Genomic DNA, 19980 nt, shown 5'->3' on the forward strand with positions numbered 1-19980 from the left:
CCTCCACATTTCTGCCTTTATTAAGCATTGCTGTCTGTGGCAATGTTACAGTTGCCTATTCCCAACACTAAGTTCTGTTTCTTTATGAGCAATCAAATGAAGAGAAATATTGTATGTTGTGGTTCAGCAATACAGATGGGTTGATCTGACAGGGTGAAATAATGTTTCATTTGCCACTACACCACCATAGTCTCTTTATTTAAAATGATCTCCTCTTTCCCCTTGAATACTCCAAATCCTTCATTTTCTTCAAGGCCCACCTATATCAGGAAGCCTTCTTTGACAATACATTGCCTGGGACTACCATGAGACCCTAAATCTAAGAGTAGTGAACAGGACTTGGAGTTAGGAAGACTTGTACTCATGTCCTGTCTCAGACACTAGGTTTTTTTACCCTGGACATGTCATTTTTAGCCTTTATGTGTCTTAAGCAGTTCCCTAGGACTTAACTAAATCAAGGACCCAATACTTAAGACTTCCTCACCCTATACTCACAAATTACTTTCTAATTGTTTCATATTGTAGCTTCAACTAATTGATGCTTTTTTTGACACCAAAACCACATCTTAAATTATTTTCATAAATCTCTATAGTGCCTATATAGGGCTAAGAACATAGCATGAATTCATTAAATACTTGCTAATGAATTTATTTCAACAAGGAATACTAGTAGTGAGTTCCCATTAAAGGTGCTGCCTTTTAGAATTTGTTATTTTGTCATTGGTTTCTGCTGTATCTGGTAAGTATATGATTATTAAGTAATCATTTCTGATTGTTGGTACTCTAGTTCCACCTCATACCTTATGTCCTTGACTAAAAAGCACAGTTTTCATTGTTTTTCACCCTTTTTCCTTTTTTCCTTTTCCTCCTCCTCCTCTCCTTCCCCTCTCTCTGTCTTTTCTCTCTTCTGTTTCCACAGGTCAGCGTTGAAGTCTTGGTAGAATATCCTTTTTTTGTATTTGGACAAGGCTGGTCATCCTGCTGCCCCGAGAGAACCAGCCAGCTCTTTGATTTGCCATGTTCCAAACTCTCAGTCGGGGATGTCTGCATCTCGCTCACCCTCAAAAACCTGAAGAACGGCTCTGTTAAAAAGGGCCAGCCCATGGATTCAGCCAGCATCTTGCTGAAGCACTCAAAGAATGACGGCCTAGTGGCAAGTAGACACAGGTATGCCGAGCAGGAAAACGGGATTCATCAGGGAAGTTCACAGATGCTCGCGGAGAATGGCGAACTGAAGTTTCCAGACAAAATAGGATTGCCCGTAGCACCCTTGCTCACCAAAACAGAACCCAGCAAGCCCGTGGCGACGAGGAAGAGGAGGTGGTCTGCCCCCGAAACACGGAAACTAGAGAAATCCGACGAGGAGCCGCCTTTGACTCTTCCCAAGCCTTCTTTTATTCCTCAGGAGGTTAAGATTTGCATTGAAGGTCGCTCTAATGTAGGCAAGTAAAGGCGCTTTGGGGGAAAGGAAATTAGGCTCTCTCTTGTCATTTTTATCCAGATTACTGTACTGTAGGCTAAATAACCCAGTATTTACATGTTATCATCTTATTTTAGGTTTATGTTATAACCTTGTTGTTATAGTTGCAGCTGGTATTATGCAGGAGACTGGTGCATATGTTTTTGTTTTTGTTTTTGTTTTTTTTCACAAGCGTTTGTCTGTGATTCGGTGGGTTGGGCGCTAAGGCAGGAGATGTCCAGGCTCCATGCATATAGTTCATGGAAACAAACATGGCAGCATGGCTCCTGCTTTCTTTCTGACAGTACAGAAACACCTGGTGTCCGGTTGACTTCTGCTGATTCTTTCTCATGAGGGCCACAGAAAGGGAATTGGAATGGAAGAAGAATCAGCACGCGTGCATGTGTCTGCGCATGCGTGTGTGTCTGCGTTTGCGTGTGTGGGTATGGATGCAGATGTGAGTGGTTCTCTCTTTCTCTGCCTCTGTCCGTCTCTCACTCACAGCATGAGATCACAGCTCCATCGCAATTGTCATTATGAGGTCCTCATACCCCCAAAAATCAACATTAAGAACCCAGCTTTAAGGCATCTTCAAGAGGCATCAGGCAGGAAGCAAACAGTTTAAAATCACATTTCTCTTCAACTTATTTTACAATGAAAATGACTTTTAATCCAATAAATATATATCTATATATAAACATATATTTTCCCCCATGGGGCCTGACTGCACTGATATTTTTCATAGAGCAACTGCCACATGTGGATTCCATTTCTGCTTTGCTAATGACATTGCAAGGGTGTAACCATGAAAAAAAAATTTAGTCGCCCTCTTGCATTATTCTGTTGAGGTTGGGTTGGGTTTTCTCCTGGGGGAAATGGAGAAAGGAGTAGTGGGTTCACCCAGCTAAAGTCTACTTTCAGTTTTATGCAGTGTTAGAAAAGCAGATTGGGTTTTTCCATGGACATTTGCTTCTAAGAGGTAGATATGTCCTGCCCCTTCACAGAGTGCAAACCGAATCCATTTGCACTTCGGTTGGCAAATCTTTTGTCATTTTGACTCTAGTACTGTTTATAGTTCATGATCATGGACGACCTGGTGCCACTCTTTCAGATTTCAGTGTGACACATAAAATGGTATGTGGAAAATGAACAGAATGTCTTCAAGCACCTAAAATGCTATTCACACTTTATTCCTGAGCATCTTGGTCTATCACTCAACTAGTACTGTATCTCACTTTTCATCTGTTTGGAAAGAAAAACAAACACACAGAGAAGTTATTTTCCCCATCCCTCCCTGCCCCCCACACTGTCAACTGTAGTACCGTTAGGGAGAATTTCTCATGAGCAAGATGTTGAAAGTTTTTATGTGGCTTAAAAGGGATGAATGTGAATTATGAACTGGGAAGTGACAGTAAATGTCCACCATGGGCAACTTGAAAGGAGGCACTTTTTAAACTCTGATGCTTGAGAAAAAATAAAATGTGGAGCTGACAGAATATCAGAGAAAATGAGAGAAAAGGGATAGAGGAAAAATACTCATTTTTGTCCAGTGTTTTTTTTTAAAGGATGGACTTTAAAGAATCTTGCAATTTGCACATCTTGAGTTTATCATTTATGTAGTGTTCCTTCAGTTTTTATTCAATAATGTTATGGGGAAGGGAGGGGGCTGAAAGAGCCTAAATAAATGTAGCAATTTCTTTCTAACCTGCCTAAACTATAGGCTATTTTATAAGGTTATTGTTCCTTTCAGTTCATTTTGATCTTTATTATCACATCTATCATAAAGAACCAGGACTTAGCAGGACAACTCTGAAAATCTTCAGATTCATCGAAAGTTTTCTGTAATAGACATTTCTATATGTGATCAAGTTTTTTTTAAGAAAACTTATTTTATTATTATTATTATTATTATTTTAATAATGACTTCTTTTCCATTTGAAATCAAATTTAGATTTCAGAGTTTGGTACAAAACCAGAAAGGGTAACAGAGTTTTCAGTCTTTCATTCCCAGAAATCTGAAACATTTGAGGGTTTGAGTTGGCATTTTTACAGTGGTTTTAAGAAACTGTATCAATGAGGGGGAAGCTAAATTTACAGTTTCTGTATTTTTGAGTTGTAATAACCAAGTGGAACAAATTCTCATTTGATATTTTCTCTCTCATTTACCACAGTACTTCCAACTTCCTATCGAAATTTTCAGAAAATTCAAATATCAACCCAACTTTTGACTCTTGGGTTTGTTACTTGAAATTTAGTACCCACCAGAACTAATTCTTTTTGTACCATTTTCTGAGGTGTACCAAAAACATCTGAGTAAGTTTAAAAATAGCTTGAAACTTTTCTTGAATTTCCTTGAATTTTATTCACTTCTCAGCATGTTAGCAAATAGCAGTCAGACTGCTTGTTTAGTGCTGTATTTTTTAAATGTTTCTGCTCGGAGAACTTGCTTAATCTTCCATATACTCTGCTCAGGGCGCTTGGCATTAAATGGTTTTCATTTTTCTTTTTTTTTCTTTCTTTTTAATCTTTGATAGTAAGAGAAATATGGGGCCACAGTCCAGACTTAGCTTTCATCAGCACCACTAGAGATGGTGATTCACACGTACTCAGAAAGACACACACCTTTTGGCGAACCAAGAAGCAAGGATTTTCAAACTTACCGGACATATGGAATTATTCAACACTAAAATGGGAAAACATACACCGTTTGGAGCAATAGGAATATAATCACAGTTCATGTGCTTTCTATTTCAGGTATAGGAATTACAGCATAATTGGTTCTTTCTCAATGTTATCCCATTTGATTCTCTTGCTTCATTATTATTTTTTTTCTTAGCATGTGCAATACTTCATGTGCCAATGTAGATTCACCAATGTGCTAGTAACTCTATTTCATATTCTTTTGACTTTTGTCACTATTTGGTTATTCTTTATCTCTTTTCCCCCGGAACCTTCTATAAAGATGGGGCAGATTCAAAAAATAATTCCTTGACACCCTTCTCCCTGCCCTTTCCACTGAACACTGCACGTACCACTCAGGGGCAGGAGGCTCTTCACCTTTTGAAGATGTGTCCTATTTGTCTTCACATTTCAAAAATAACCAACAAACAAAAATGCAGACCAGACCCAGGAGAAGGAAAAAAAAATTTAAAAAGACTTAGCTATTGTTCCCCTAATAATAACAAAAGTGGTGGTACTGATGAAGAGGGGAAATGGAGGGGACGGACATTCATGGGATGGGCTCATCAGCAGTTTAGCCGGGAATCATTCCATTTCCCAAATGATTTTTTTACATGAGTACATGTTCATTTATGTCAGTAGTTGTATCTCTTGGTGAGTGCAGGTCCCTGTGTATCCTGGGGATTGTCCAGACACAAGCATTGGGGCCTGTCACAGGACTGTCAGCTACTAGCCGTGGAATCAAAGCCGAACAGTGGCGAATTATGCAGCAGCAGCAGCAGCAGAAGCAGCAGCAGCAGCAACTGCATCTGTTACAGAAGATTCACAAGTCCTGGGGAGTGGGGGAAAAGGGGGTTCCTTTAAACTGGTAGAAACTGGTTAGCCTTAGCTTCAGGCTTCTAGAACTGTTGCTCCCATTGCAATGAACTGACAGTTTTGGTTGGGGTTTTTTTTTTTTTTGTTTTGTTTTCTGTAGTGAAAATATCAATTACAGGCATAGAAATATTTAGATATCATTCAGCTTAAGAGAATCAGTCATGTACCTCTCTGTACAATGCCCACTTTGCAATATAGATCAAGTTGGGTTTTTATTTCATTTTGTTTTGTTTTAACTAATAGCAGGCCTTTTCGTTTACAATGGAACACAATCACCAAGAAATTAGTCAGGGCAAACATAAATAATAATAATTTTAATAATAATAATAATAATAACACAAACCTCTCTTTATAGGGATTTCTAAATATATAAATGACTGTTCCTTAGAGTGTTTAACTTAGGAATTGTTTCAGTTTGTCTGGGCCACATCGGGGTGGGGGGGATATAGAGTTCGATGCCACTTACCTCAAGTCCTTCTTAGTGGAAATCCAAATTTCATTTTCATTTTTAATCCATATGATGCCTTTCTATTGATTGTTTTTCTCCCTCTCCCTACCATCTCACCATCTCACCTTTACTCGCCTTCAAGTCATCCGAATTCAGACTGGGACATTTTTTTTTCTTTTGATCCCAGTTGTAACTCTGAATTGTGAACCTCCTATTGTGTCAACTTTTTTGTGTATGTGTGTATCAGGAAGTGGCATCACTACTCTGTCTCCCCTATCAAGGAATGTTGCGGAACCTTTCACACCTCTTAACTCAGGGATGGGGCTGCCGGGTGTGTGGTGCACTGATGTGTCCAGTAGCAGCACTTTGCCTGCTCTGGGGTAGGGTTGTTCAATTCAAGGAGAGTTTGGATTTCCTGCATCATGTGGACTACTTCCTAGAGACTGCATAGGTTGCAATACAACGCTGCAAGTTCGGAATGAACTGTAGCTCTTAGAGATCACACAATCTACTCTGTGCACAAAGTTTGATCTTTACAGAAATCTGTTGCCAAAACTTTGGGTTTTTTCCTTTTGTCTGTTTGTTTTTTTGTTTTTTCAAAGGAAACAATTGACAATACCCTGTTAACACTTATGACTACTACTAAAAAAAATCAATTCCTTTTGGTGAAGAGCAAATCTGAAAAGCTTTCTAAGACACTAATGCCGTGGTATTTCAGAGATGGGCAAACCAGAGTCCTTAGCTAGAAGGCCCATCCACAAGATCTGGCTGTTGTCTCGGCTCCTATGGAGGGAATGGCAACAGGACAAACTGGCCTAGGCTCTACTAAAACCCTTCATGCTTCCTTTCTTGTGTCGTCTACAATGGCACCCGAGAAGAATAGGGCCAGCATAATCTACAATCCTACCCAATGCTTTGGTGGTGATATGAAAAGCAAAGGAAATAAATTATACTTTTGTAAGTGGAGTGGGGGCTGTTAATTCCTTTTTTGTGTGTGTTTAACCCCAAATTTTTGAAATGTAAAATTTAAGAACACTTTAAGTAATGAGATGAATAGAGAAATGATTTTTCTTTTTTTTTTTAAAAAAAAAGCACATATAATATTGTGTTCAGCTGGTTTCCTCTATTTTCCAAGGACAGTGTTCTGTTTCTGTTGATAGGGAAATTCCAAACAACTTGCACACCTCTACTCCAGAGCTAAAATTTCTTTTACATAGACGACCTCGCTTCAGATGTGTTACCTTACTGATAGAATCTTTCCTTGTAGCACTATACCTTGTGGAAATATTTTTTTTATTGTAAACCTAATTTGAAAAGCTTAAGAAAAACTTTTCTGAAGCACTCACATTGAGGAGTACAGGTAATTTTTTTTTAATTGCACAAAAGAAAAATGAATGTTGAAATGATTCATTCAGTGTTTTAAAGACATGGATCTGTTGAAACAGTGAGTTTCATATCTTGTTTGTAAAAAAAGCAGAGAAAGGTTAAAAGTTACATGTTGGTTATTTTTTTCCTTTTTTGTAAATAGAAATTTGTCATGTCTAGATGATGGGATTTGTATGATTATGGCCAGGAGGAGTTACTATTTAAAAGGCTCTTAAACTACAACTATGCTTAATGTTATGTTTATATTAACATGAGTCCCTCATTTGAGGGAGGGGGAACTCTATTCTGAGCTGAGAGAGCACTGTCCACCTGTACCCATGCTGAAAGTACTGGAGCTTCTTCCTCCTCTCCTCCCACCCTTCCCAGTTTTTTGACTTGTAAGCCATTGCAACTCCTTTTCTTTCCTTTTTTTTTTTTAACTGAGATGATGTTTGATATTTTCAGCACTTCCTGTTCCAACAAATCCAAAGAATATAATCTTGAACAAGAAGTGTTTATTACAAAGGATCCTAGCTACCAATAAATAAAAGACTCATTAGAAGAAAAAAAAAGTTGGCCTTTTGTCTCACCCTCCCCTCATACCTCATTTAAATGGGGGCGTGGTAAAGACATGAATTTTAATTTGAAAGCCACCATTTACTTGCAACAGGTTACTTTAATTTGATTTTTTCTTTAATTCTTGTGATTCAGAGGCCAAAATAAATGGAATGTGGAGCAATTTCTAAGAAAAGAGCCCTTTTGTTCTGGTCCAAAGATAAGGTTGGACAGCAGATCACCTGAACAGCTTGCAGAGAGAATGGGATGATTTTGGGGGGTCATAGAAACCTATCCATGGTTCTTAAAATTCAGAATCTTTCCCCCTCCCTTATATCTTGGTATCTGTCTGGCCACATTTTGGGGAGGGGAGAAAAGCATGGGGGTCAATTTGTGATATCCCCAAGACTTACTTTAAAATGGCTCAACTGTATTAACATTTAAGTGCATTTGACCAATAGGTAGTATCTATACAATAACAATCTTTTAAGGATTTTCATAACTTTTCTTTCTATCTGAAAGGACTCGAGTCTTCCACTGAGTATAAATTGAAGACTTCATCCAAGTTTTATTTCTTTTTTATTTGTTGGTTCATTTCCTTTCTGGGTGGTCAGAGAGCCTGTCTCCTTTCCCTTGGCTAATCTGTAGGCCTGTATTGGAAGCAATGTTTACAGTCTCACTGCAGCAGATACTGTCCTTCAAAGTACCATGGGAGAAAACTATCTTGAAGTGTCAGCTGGCTTTAATCAGCAGTTACCCCAAGAGTCTAGGTTCGTGCTGCCCTTTCCCACCTACACCCCCACCCCCCCACCCCCAGCTTAGATGACCTACCTACCTGCCCTTAAGTTATTACCTGGTCAAGGAGTGAAGTTTTCCTCATAGACAGTCAATGGATGTTGAAACTCGATATTTATATACTTTAGATCATAGACTTGCTTGGTTCTTAAGCATATGTTGTTTCCATGAACACTGCCTTTCTGCAGTGTTAAAAGTAGGGAATTCCCCTTATCCCCACTCCCTCCCTCCCCACTAATTATGGACTAAATTACAGTGTCAATTAAAAGGAGGTTTTATTTTTTTTTTCTTAGCCCTGTCAGTATTTTCCGTGGCCTTAGGCACAAAGAGAGAATCTTCGTTTCTAGCCAGGGACATCCATCCTGGGCCCAGAACCATCTCTGAGATTTGTCCTGTTGGATGTTTTCATGTTGGGTCATCGTCCCATCACACTTCCAATCTTCTGCCTCCCATGGGCCAAGTGAAAAGAGACACTGGAGATTTGTGTTGGGGGCACTGTTGGGCTGACGTGGCCAGTACCAAGGAGAACTAGGGAGGGAATCATGTTTTGCACCTTATTGAAAAGAAAAAATTTAAGTGCATACATAGTTAAGAGCTTTTATTGTGACAGGAGAACTTTTTTCCATATGCGTGCATACTCTCTGTAATTCCAGTGTAAAATATTGTACTTGCACTAGCTTTTTTAAAAACAAATATTAAAAAAATGGAAGAATTCATATTCTATTTTCTAATCGTGGTGTGTCTATTTGTAGGATACACTCGAGTCTGTTTATTGAATTTTATGGTCCCTTTCTTTGATGGTGCTTGCAGGTTTTCTAGATAGAAATTATTTCATTATTATAATAAAACAATGTTTGATTCAAAATTTGAACAAAATTGTTTTAAAGAAATTGTCTGTATACCAGTACAAGTTTATTGTTTCAGTATACTCGTACTAATAAAATAACAGTGCCAATTGCAAGCTTGTGTCTCTGCTTCTCTGTTAGGTTCCCAAAGATAAAATGATGGGTCAGAGAAAACCGATCATCTTTTCTTTTACTTTCCCCCCTTTTTGTTCACCTTGACCATAGTTCTTCATAGTGCAGATTTGTCTGGAAGGGGTAAATGAGGGCAGAGTTGTTTGCCTCCCCTGCATCACACACCAACCTCACTTTTTGCATCCTTGAGGCATAGTTCATTGAAAACAGGCACATTTTCACATCTGGTATCTTGACTCATCCAGTTAAACATTTATTATTTCTCAAAAACTGAACAGTACCACTTGCAAGAATATTTGTTTTAAACAAGCATTTGGCAGTTCATGAACTTATGTGGCATGAGGGAGACACTGTATACAGTTCTGCTATAAACTGAATTCTGAGGAAGAGTTCATTCATTCCTCTCATTTGCCCATGACCTTGTGCCTTATCACAGCTGCACAAGTACTTAACCTTCCATCGCAAGTTCTCACCAACATGACTGGTTCATGAGAATGGTGACTGATACATATGTTTTGTAGAAATTGCCCATGTAGGCCAAATCCAAATCCAGAAGTGATCATTCATCAGCTTCCTTCTAATGAAAGATATGTGTTTCCCCTGGCACCATGTTGTTTGCTTGTTTGCAAAAGGATTCTAGCCCTGAATTTCATCCAGTGGAGATTGGAGAAACTTTCAACCAAAAATCCCCAGGCAAAAATTTAACTAAGCCACAGAAGGAAGCTCATTCTATTAACCTCAGTGGAATTTGCTAATGCCTTTTGGCTCTACTTCAACTTCTCGTGTCAGACCTCAACTTCTCATTGCTTCTCAGATTTGGGATTTGAGCATATGACTTAGAAATACTGGGACCTTCATGCCAAAAATTAAAGGCTTGATGACTTTCAACTAGGACTAAGGAAGGGTACTGGTAATTACCCATCCAAGAAGAACCACTAAAATTAGGTACCTCTCCTGAAGCATTCTGACCAAGCCCATGCCTTTCTGACCTTGGTCCTGCTCTCCTTGGCAGATAATCCAATTTTAACAACATAGCAGGAGGAAATCCTGACAAGAATATTTGGGTCCGTGACAGTCTACAAGCCTTTATTGGATTGGCTTGGCTAGGCTAGGACATTAAGCCAGTCCACAGCCTAGTTTGAAAATACAGTAAAATGATAGCATCTCTGCCAAAGCAATGAGAAGTATTTAGAATCTACTTAAAGCAGTTGTTGAATGAGGTAAATCACCCCAGCACTGTCAACCTCTCCCAGCTGATCTTTATTTAGGAAGGCAACCTCACTGTTCTTTCCTCCAACTCACATGGAAAAACCCTTACAGGATGCATGTGTCATTTGTCCATTCAATCAACACCAAGGCAAATGACAGCTGCAGGTTGATGCTACAAATACCAACTGGAGGTCAGTTTAGGAACCTTTCCCTCCAATTGCTTCTCAGTCCAGCTACTGAGGCAACACTTGTTCAGTCATTTTTCAGTCCTATTCAATTCTTTGTGACTCTGTGGAGTTTTCTTGACAAAGAAACTAGAGTGAATTGACTTTTTCCCCTCCAGATAATTTTACAGATTGAGGAAATGAGGCAAACAAGATCAAGTGACTTGTCTAGGATGATATAACTAGTAAGTGTCTGTGTCTGAGGCTGGGTTTGAATTCATGAAGAGAATTCTTGACTCCAGGCCTCAACATGTACCTACTAAGGCACATGATTTAGAATCTGAATACCAATCATGATGCAGTGGAAAGAATATAGAATTTAAAGCTAGAGGTTGTTGGTTCCAGTCCTAGTTTTGCCATTGACCTTGAGCTAATGACTTCATTTCTCCTGGTCCTAGTTTCCTCGACTGTTAAGTGACATTTGAACTAGAAGACTTCCAGGGGCTTCCAGTTTAAAATTTATATTTCCATCACCTGAGTTGCAATTCTGGCTCTTCTCTCCCCCTCCACCCCCAACCCACCCCCAACAATATGTATATTAGTGATTAGGCAAATCACTTTGAACATCTGTCAGTTTCTTCAACTGTAAAAATGGGGGTAATATTTCCTATTCCATATACCTATTGCTATCACAGGGTCCAATGAAATATTGTCTCTGCAAATACATTTAAACTAAAGCCCAATCCAAATAGAGTACTCAGTTCTGTGGAAGCTGATGATATTTGCAAAACTTTTTGTTGTTCTCAGATTCCTGTTTGTTTTTTAGGCTGCTGTATCAAAATAATTTTGGCTTTTCTGCCAGCTTCCATTTCCTTAAAAGCAAAGATTACCAAAGGGGCCTCCCACATAGTGATATACCAGAAAGAGTATAGGACTTGAATTTTTAGGACTAAACTCAAATTCCATTTCCATTAGTGCTTGTGTGACCTTGGAAAAGTCAGTCTCCCTAGCCTTCAGTCAAAATGAGAAGATTGGGTTGAATAATCCCTATAATCTCTGTCAAATCCCAATAGAAGGTCCTGTGAGAGACAGATCTAGGTCCTTGCCCCATTATCCCATAGAATGGGCATTATATAGTCCTAAATCAACAGAGGTATAAATTAGGTATGGAATTTGCAGTTACATCATTTTTTACTTTGAGGGTAAAGGGAAAAGAGCAAAGGGAAAGAAATTAGTTATAATTAAAAGGTGTCTCACTAGAAATGAAACGAATTTTTAAAGATTTTCTTGTTTTCCTTCTGTCTCTCCCAAACCCATCAGTGGCACACCTCCCCCCCAAAAATCTCCCTTCAATAAATGGCTAGTATGAAATATTTCAAAAGAAAAATGCTAACTATAAAATGAATAGGGCAAAGGAAACCCATTTTTATGAAGTTGTGAAGGCATATGCTCTCCCTCCCAAAAAAATATTTTAAGTGTGATATTTTTGGTATTTCTAGGATAGGCCCACACTTTGCTCTATCCTGGTTCTACCATTAATTAGCTGAATGATTATAAGCAATTCATAGTCTCTCTGGGCCTTAGTTCCCTCCTCCATAAAATGAGAGGATTGGACTAGACAGTCTCTATGGTTCTTTCCAATTCTGAATCCCTATCCACCACCCACATTATCCAGATGTTGTATTGTTTCTCAACAGTAACTCACTTACACATTTATCTTTATATAGCATTAGGAGCTATCTATGTTCATGTATTTTAGGAGACATAAAGGGGTGAAATTGCTTCCAGTAGACTTGAAGGTATTAGCAAGATATGTGCCTCTGAGCCATGGAAAGATTTAAAATTTTCTAGCCCATGCCTCATATTTCAAATACCTTTAAGAATTGGATATTTGCATGGTCAAGAACCAGAGTTAGACCTCTTCCACTGACCTAAATCACAATGAGCAATTGAATATAAGCTTCCTGGTTTGCCCACATTCTCTTTTTTCCCCCAAACCCCATTCATCTGTAAGTATATTTAATTCCTGTGTTTTGTCTAGTAAAAACAGAGGCTACTTAAACTTCCCAATATATTGATGTTAATCAATTTTAAAACAGGGGTGGGTAACCTTTTTTGCTGCCAAGGATCATTTGAATATTTATAGCATCACTTGCCTGCTACATTTGGTCAAACATTTAATTAATTTCCCCTTCCTCCCCAAAAGCCCCTAGATTCATTGAATTTTGAGTCCCACCTGCAGTTGCCATGGCAGCACCAGATCACAGGCCTTTGGTTCCCCACCCTGCTTTAAAACAAGACATTGTTTCAGCCAGTGTTCATTATGTTAATATGTCACCACATCTTCCTGTGAAATTCCTCTGGGAACTATATATACTTCCTGAAAAATGCCATTGTAATCATCAATTACTCCATCGCTGCATAGTAGTCAAATATCCTTTATCAGAAGTACTCATTACCACATCCAAGGAAAGGCTCTTCACTCAGAGTCTTACTACTCCATTCTGGTAAAGTGCTATGCTCCTGAGAGCCCCCTCCCGTTACCAGCAATTGTGGGTCTCTTCATTACAAACATTTCACTAGGATCTTTACAAGATGGAGCTGTAATACATTGATGTGAGCACACAACTAACACATGATCCATGTAAATGAAAGGGTGGGTGGAGGGAAAAGGGGAAAAAGTCCAAAGAGGAAAAGCCCAGACTTCCACAAGTAATAGGTTCAATGAAAATGTAGTTATGACATCCCCAGAAGGCACATTAATGAACATCTGGCCCCCACAGATCACAAAGAAGAGGCCAAACCCATAAGTATCCGGAGCTTACTTAGAAAGTCTGTGATTCACATTCTTAAATTTACCATCTTTCCTAGGATGCTTTTCACCACTGGACAGTAGCCACTGTTAGGGAAGTCCTGTCTAACTGCTAATACCAGCAAATACTAATTTGACTGTTATCACATCTGGAGGACAGGTAGAAACATCCCCAGGTACCACAGAGCTTGTTTCTGGCAAGTGGAAACTCCAGCCACCAATTGTGAAGACACAGCATTATATTAAAGTGAAAACTACTTTCTTTTTTAAAAAAATGGAAGGGTCTTACATGGATTTCAGCAATGAGAGTGTATGTTGAGGGCAGCAGACACTCTGCACTGCAGTCTGGGCTTGGCTATTAAATCCATCCCCAGCTTCATGACAGCAGGAGATACCAGTTATGGGCTCCAGAGCCCCTTCCCTTGCTCAGAGGAGGATGAGCGAGAAGAGGAGGTATCTTCCATCATGGAGCCAGAAAGCTCTTACACAAGACAAGAAGGGAGACTGTGGGCAAAGCGGGTGCATGTCAAAGCTTCCACTCTAGTTGAATGGGTTTTTGGTCCCCCAGGTTAGCTAAAGACTGAGTTGTGCTGCTGAGTAACCCGGATAAATGTTGTCCTCCGACTGAGCTCTTTGAGTTTGGCAGCACCAACATAGGTACAGGTGGACCTCAGACCCCCTAGGATATCCAGGATGGTATTCTCCACATCTCCTTTGAAAGGCACTTCCACGGTCTTGCCCTCTGAGGCCCTGGAGACAGAAAATAATGATTACTCTGGGTTTGCTTTCTTTCTTCATACCCTATTTTTAAAAGTCTATGCAGTACCATTTCAGTAAGGTACCAAGGTTTTTTCCTTTCTCCAAAGCCTGAAACTCATGAAGTATCAGTTAAAAACAAAAGCAAAGTATGCAGAACTTGAGATTTACTATTTGTATCAAATTCTCATATTTGGCAAGTGAATGCTCCTCTATAACAACTTGTGATGCAACTGTAGATCCAAGCTTAGAAAACAGAGAACAGGAAATGTGTGTCATCACAAGAGATCTCCACCCCAGACCTGACAGGAAGCAACTTTCTGATCTACCTTAACCCATATTAATTACCAAAAGCACAGAACATCCAAGGGAGGAGGCAACACATTGTTTTATTTCTGGGCAGCTATTTCCTTTTTTCAAATCTCTGATAGGTGTTATTTACTATACCAGTGGTGTAGTACAATACCTCACTCATCCCATGGCCACACAACAATAAGAAAAGACCTTCTGCTAAGAGCCTGAAGCTAAGGACATCTCTGCAGTCAGAGTTTTTTGAAAAAAAAAAAAAGAGGAAAAGATGAGAAGAAGGATGTCCCTTGTTCACCTCAGGCAGCAGGAAAAGTAGAAGACCTACTACCCCAAAGTCTAGATTGCTAGCAATGCCAAAGATCTTTCACTTAGTCCCATCCTCTCCCACCTCCATACACATACTCTTCTCTCCCATTGTACTTATACTAGACTACCTGTATTCCCATGACCACTATTTTGCAAACAAATTGTGTCATGTTTTCTAGATTCCCTCCTGTCTGTAATATATAACTCTTATTATTTTTGGCAAGGCAATGAGGTGAAGTGACTTGCCCAAGGTCAAACATTAAGTGTCTGATTTCAGATTTGAACTCAGGTCCTCCTAATTTCAGGACTGTGCTCTATCCACTGTACCACTTAGCTGCCACTGCTTGTCCTCTTAGAATCCCTAGCTTTTTCATGCACAGCTCAGAAGCCACCTCCTCCATGAGACTTTTCCTGACCCCCTCTTCCCCACAGTTGTCAGTCTCTTCTCTCTCTCTCTTTAAATATGTTTCCTATTTATTTACATTCATAATGTTTCTACTCAAATAGATTATAAGCTACTTGAAGTCAAGGAATATTTTGTCTTAATATCTTAGAACTTGAGATATAGAAGGAATTTTGATAAATGTTCTTTGAATGGAAGTGAATTCAGAGTATCTCTTCAATCAATAAATAAACATTTATTAAGCCAGGTTCACTATAAGCCAACAACTATACTATTCTGGTGATACAAATACAAAAGTGCTCTTAAGGAGATTTTATTCCATTGGGGAAGATAACATGAACATATATAGGAATACACAAAATAGACATGGTAATGGGATGGGAGATTAGGAAAGACTTTATGTAGAATATTCACTAAGACTTGAAGGAAATTAGGGTTTTAAGCAATGGATGGGAGGAGGGAATATATTTTAGGTACTGAAGAGGACCATGGTAAAGATATAAAGATGGGAAATAAGTTACTATATTGGAAAAACATTGAAAGAGACCAATTAGAGAGAACCATAAAGTACGCAAAGTGGTGTAATGTGAAAAGTATGCAGAGACATGGTTATGAAGAATTTTAAATGCCAAGTAGGATATTATATTTGATCCTAGAGGTAATAGGAGGTGACTAGATTTTGCTGAGTAGAGAAGTAATATGGTCAGAACTATGGTTTAGGAAAAAATATTCTAGTAGTTATGATGAAGATAAATTAGCACAGGGAGTATAGGAGATCAATTAGTAACTAGCATTTATTTAGTACTTTAAGGTTTGTGAATTATTTTATAATGGTTATCTCATTTGATTTTCACAACAATCCTGTGAGGTAGAACTTTTGTTATTATATCCATTTTCTAGATGATGCAGATAGAGATTAAGTGACTTGCCCAAGATCACACAGCTAGCAAGTGTCTGAGATAGCATTTGAATTTTGATCTTCCTAAATGGAAAGGTGGTTGGCAATATGGATAGATAGCATTCTGGGTCTGTGGTCAAAAAGGCTCATGTTCCTTAGTTCAAATCTGGTCTCAGACACTTACTAGTTGTATGATTCTAAGCAATTTATTTATGTATTTATTTTGTTTATAAAAGATCTTATTTATTTTGAATTTTACAATTTTCCCCCTAATCTTGCTTCCCTCCCCCCACCCACCCCCACAGAAAGCAGTCTGTTAGTCTTTACATTGTTTCCATGGTTTACATTGATCTAAGTTGAATGTGATAAGAGAGAAATCATATCTTTAAGGGAAAAAAGTATTAGAGATAGCAAAATCACATAGTAAGGTAACAGGGTTTTTTTTTTTAAATTAAAGGTAATAATTTTTGGTCTTTGTTCAAACTCCACAATTCTTTCTCTAGATACAGATGGTATTCTCCATTGCAGACAGCCCAAAATTGTCCCTGGTTATTGCACTGATGGAATGAGCAAGTCCATTAAGGTTGATCATCACCCCCATGTTGCTGTTAGGATGTACAATGTTCTTCTGGTTCTGCTCATCTCGCTCAGCATCAGTTCATGCAAATCTTTCCAGGCTTCTCTGAATTCCCATCCCTCCTGGTTTCTAATAGAACAATAGTGTTCTATCACATACATATACCACAGTTTGTTAAGCCATTCCCCAGTTGATGGGCATTCACTAATTTCCAATTCTTTCCCACCACAAACAGGGCTGCTATAAATATTTTTGTACAAGTGATGCTTCTACCTTTATCATAATCTCTTCAGGGTATAGACCCAGTAGTGGTATTGCTAGATCAAAGGGTATGCACATTTTTGTTGCCCTTTGGGCATAATTCCAAATTGCTCTCCAGAAAGACTGGATGAGTTCACAGCTCCACGAACAATGCATTAGTGTCCCAGATGTCCCACATCTCTGCAATATTGATCATTGTCCTTTCTGGTCATACTGGCCAGTCTGAGAGTTTATGAGGTGGTACCTCAGAGATTCTAAGCAAGTTATTTAATCTTATTAGCCCCAGTTTCCTTATCTGCAAAATAAGCTAAAAAAGGAAATGGCAAACCATTGCAGTAGCCCTGCCAAGGAAACCCCAAATCGGGTCATGAGGAGTCCGACACAACTAAAACGACAGCAACAACAAAAACTTCCCCAACTTTGAGTCTAATGCTCTAGTCACCATAACACCTAATAGGGTTAGAAAGATGCTGTAGGAGTAAAAAAGACAAGGTTTGCAACCATTTTGCAATACATAACATAAAAGTAAAGGATGACAAGGTAGTTATGAATCTCAGTGAAGGAGAAGCATGAAGTTTTCAACTATTCAGAAAAATGGTGGGTTGGGGAGATAAAGAAGGAGATTAGTCAGTTCTATTTCAAATACATTGAGTTTGAGAAGCCTAGAGGCCATAGAGATGGAAACGTCCAATAGATTGCTGGAACTGGGGCTCAGGAGAAAAATTAAAGCTATAAAATGAAGGTAATTACCCTGACTGATCAGCCTCACAGGGATGGTCCAAGAAATAAGTGGTAAATGATTGCCAAGGAACTATTAAAGCATAAGGAGCTGTGTCCTAATTGAATGTAACATCAAGGTAGGAGAAGCCTCCTTGTGAAGGAGAGGTCATTGTAATAAGCATCTCTTGTCCATAAGTCATTTCTAAGATTCTGAGAAGTGCCACAGGGAGTGAGGAGGGCTCCAGCCACTGAAGTGGAGCTCTGGCTTCTGGTTTTCCTGAGTGGGACTTTAATTATTTCAGTGTTTTCTTTCCAGAACTGTGCCCAATACTCTTGAATCTTTCATTCTCTGTTATGTTTAAACCCTGCTGAAATTACAGTAGACTTGCTTCTTTCAGTTCCTCGGTTTCTATTTTGGTGTGCTCAATTGGAGTCCATCCTTCCCCAGTCCCAACTTAAAATAAAAAGCAGATGTGACAACCAAAGCTTTAAAAAAATGCTTCAAAGAAAAATTAAATCTGTCCTAAGTGGGGGGGAGGGGCTAGCCATCCCTTCTCTGCAATGGTCCTGTTTATATAACTGTTTGTGTTCAGGGGAGCACCAGTCTCTCGAACAGGGACAATGAATTCTGATAGATCATTAAGCTTCTTGGCACAAGGCCCAGGCTCCCACTTGAGGTAGGAATTCCTTCCTCCTCTCCCTAGCAGCACCCTGTAACCTAAGATATCAGTTACCACATGGGAGAAGGAGGTCTCTGAGGCTATTGAGACTTTGAGAGGATGAGCTGTGTCTCTTGTTCTCAATTATATGGAAGGTTCCAAAATATTTGCATAAGATCTGCAAAACATTTACATAACCCCCTGGAACCCCCCAACCATCCATCAAGTTCACAAATTAGAAAGAGGAGAGTAGGAGGTTTTTAGGATGGCATTTACAGAGTATCTTTCTTTTAAAGGCTATTAAAGTCAACTTCCTAACAATTATGGGGGGATTATAGATTTGGAGACCAAGGGACCTCAGATATAATCTAATCCATCCCCATCATTTTACAGTTAAGTGATTTACCCTAAGTCAAAAGCTAGTTAGTTGTAAAGTAGGGATGAGAACAAATTCCTTTACTCCCAAAGCAAGCATTCTTTACACTCAACATTCATCATTCAGTTGTTTCAATTATGTTTGATTTTTTGTTGAACCTATTTCAGTATTGGCAAAAATACTGGAATGGTTTGCCATTTCCTTTTCTAGCTCATTTTTCAGATGAGGAAACTGAGGCAAATAAAGTTAAGCAATTTGTCAAGGTTGCATTGAGTATCTGAGGGTGGATTTGAATTCAGATCTTCCTTGACTCCACTATGGTACCTAACTGCTCAAAAGCTACAACCACAATAATAATATCACCTACCTCCTAGTATTGAATGAGGACAAAAATGAGATCAAATTTACAAAGGACTTAGAAGGACTATATAAATGCTATCATTATTATTATTGTTAAATACAGTATGACCTAGTTAATATTAGCTTTATATCCTCAGCATCTAGCAGAGTAAACTGTAAACAATAGTCACTTAATACATAATTATTGAATTGTTAGAACCTGATAGCTTTGCAGTTCTCTTCTGACCCAGCAGCTAGAGTAAATCCTAGGTCCCTAAAACAAAAAATTGCTGGATTTGGAATTCCAACTTTTCCACTTATTGCTTCCAAACAGTTCACTTAACCTCAATTGCCTAATCATCTCTAAATGAGAGGGTGGCCTAATACCATTCTAAAACTATCCATTCAAGTATTGATTGTCTTTTATGTGGCAGGGTTGTCTAGGAACTAGGGAAAAGGGACAAAAATAAACCACTTCTAATTCCTGAGGAATTTACATTGTATGGGGAAAAGAGGAGGTGAAACATGTAGACAGGGAAAACATACATGCATATTTGTACATGTGTGTGGCATGCATATGTGTATGGTATGTATGTAGACACAGAGAGGAATTTCTTGGGGGAATCAAGTGATAGAGGATGAAGACACAGGGGAGGGGAGCTAGATGGGGCAAAGGATAGAAAGTCCTAATCTTTATGAATTTAAATTCAGGCACAGACATTTACTAGCTATGTGACCCCGAGCAAATCAGTTCACTCAGTTTCCTCTTCATATTATGAGTAACCCCCTCCAGTATCTTTGTGAATAAAACCCCAAATGGGGTTACAAAGACTGGACAGGATTTAACAACAATGAAAAAACACTTTATACATTTATTACCTTATTTGATCTTTTCAACAATCATGGGAGGTAGCTATTACTATTGTGTCCATCTTATAGATGAGGAAACTGAGGCAGACAGAGGTCAAGTGACATGTCCAGGGTCACACAGCTAATAGATATCTTATCCAAGACTTGAACTCAGGTCTTTCTGATTT

General features: G+C 38.8%; 2 protein-coding genes across 25 annotated transcripts in view; one reads left to right on the forward strand and one right to left on the reverse strand.

Annotated features, from left to right (window-relative positions):
- ATXN1 (ataxin 1) overlaps positions 1-8046 on the forward strand; it is a 521647-nt gene extending 513601 nt beyond the window's left edge. For 23 of the 24 annotated variants that reach the window (XM_074207313.1, XM_074207312.1, XM_074207311.1 and 20 more), the window contains one exon: positions 920-8046. In XM_074207313.1, the coding sequence (XP_074063414.1) occupies positions 920-1450 (531 nt within the window). In that variant the 3' untranslated portion in view covers positions 1451-8046. The remainder of the gene's footprint in view (positions 1-919) is intronic. The other variant, XR_012472582.1, reaches the window with a different exon arrangement.
- A 702-nt stretch (positions 8047-8748) lies between these two features.
- Positions 8749-19980, reverse strand: part of GMPR (guanosine monophosphate reductase) — an 80366-nt gene continuing 69134 nt past the window's right edge. Inside the window, exon 9 of the mRNA XM_074207319.1 lies at positions 8749-14089. Coding sequence (XP_074063420.1) covers positions 13909-14089 — 181 coding nt within the window. The 3' untranslated portion in view covers positions 8749-13908. The remainder of the gene's footprint in view (positions 14090-19980) is intronic.

This window comes from Macrotis lagotis, chromosome X (genome assembly GCF_037893015.1).
Source record: "Macrotis lagotis isolate mMagLag1 chromosome X, bilby.v1.9.chrom.fasta, whole genome shotgun sequence".
Taxonomy (NCBI): Eukaryota; Metazoa; Chordata; class Mammalia; order Peramelemorphia; family Peramelidae; genus Macrotis; species Macrotis lagotis.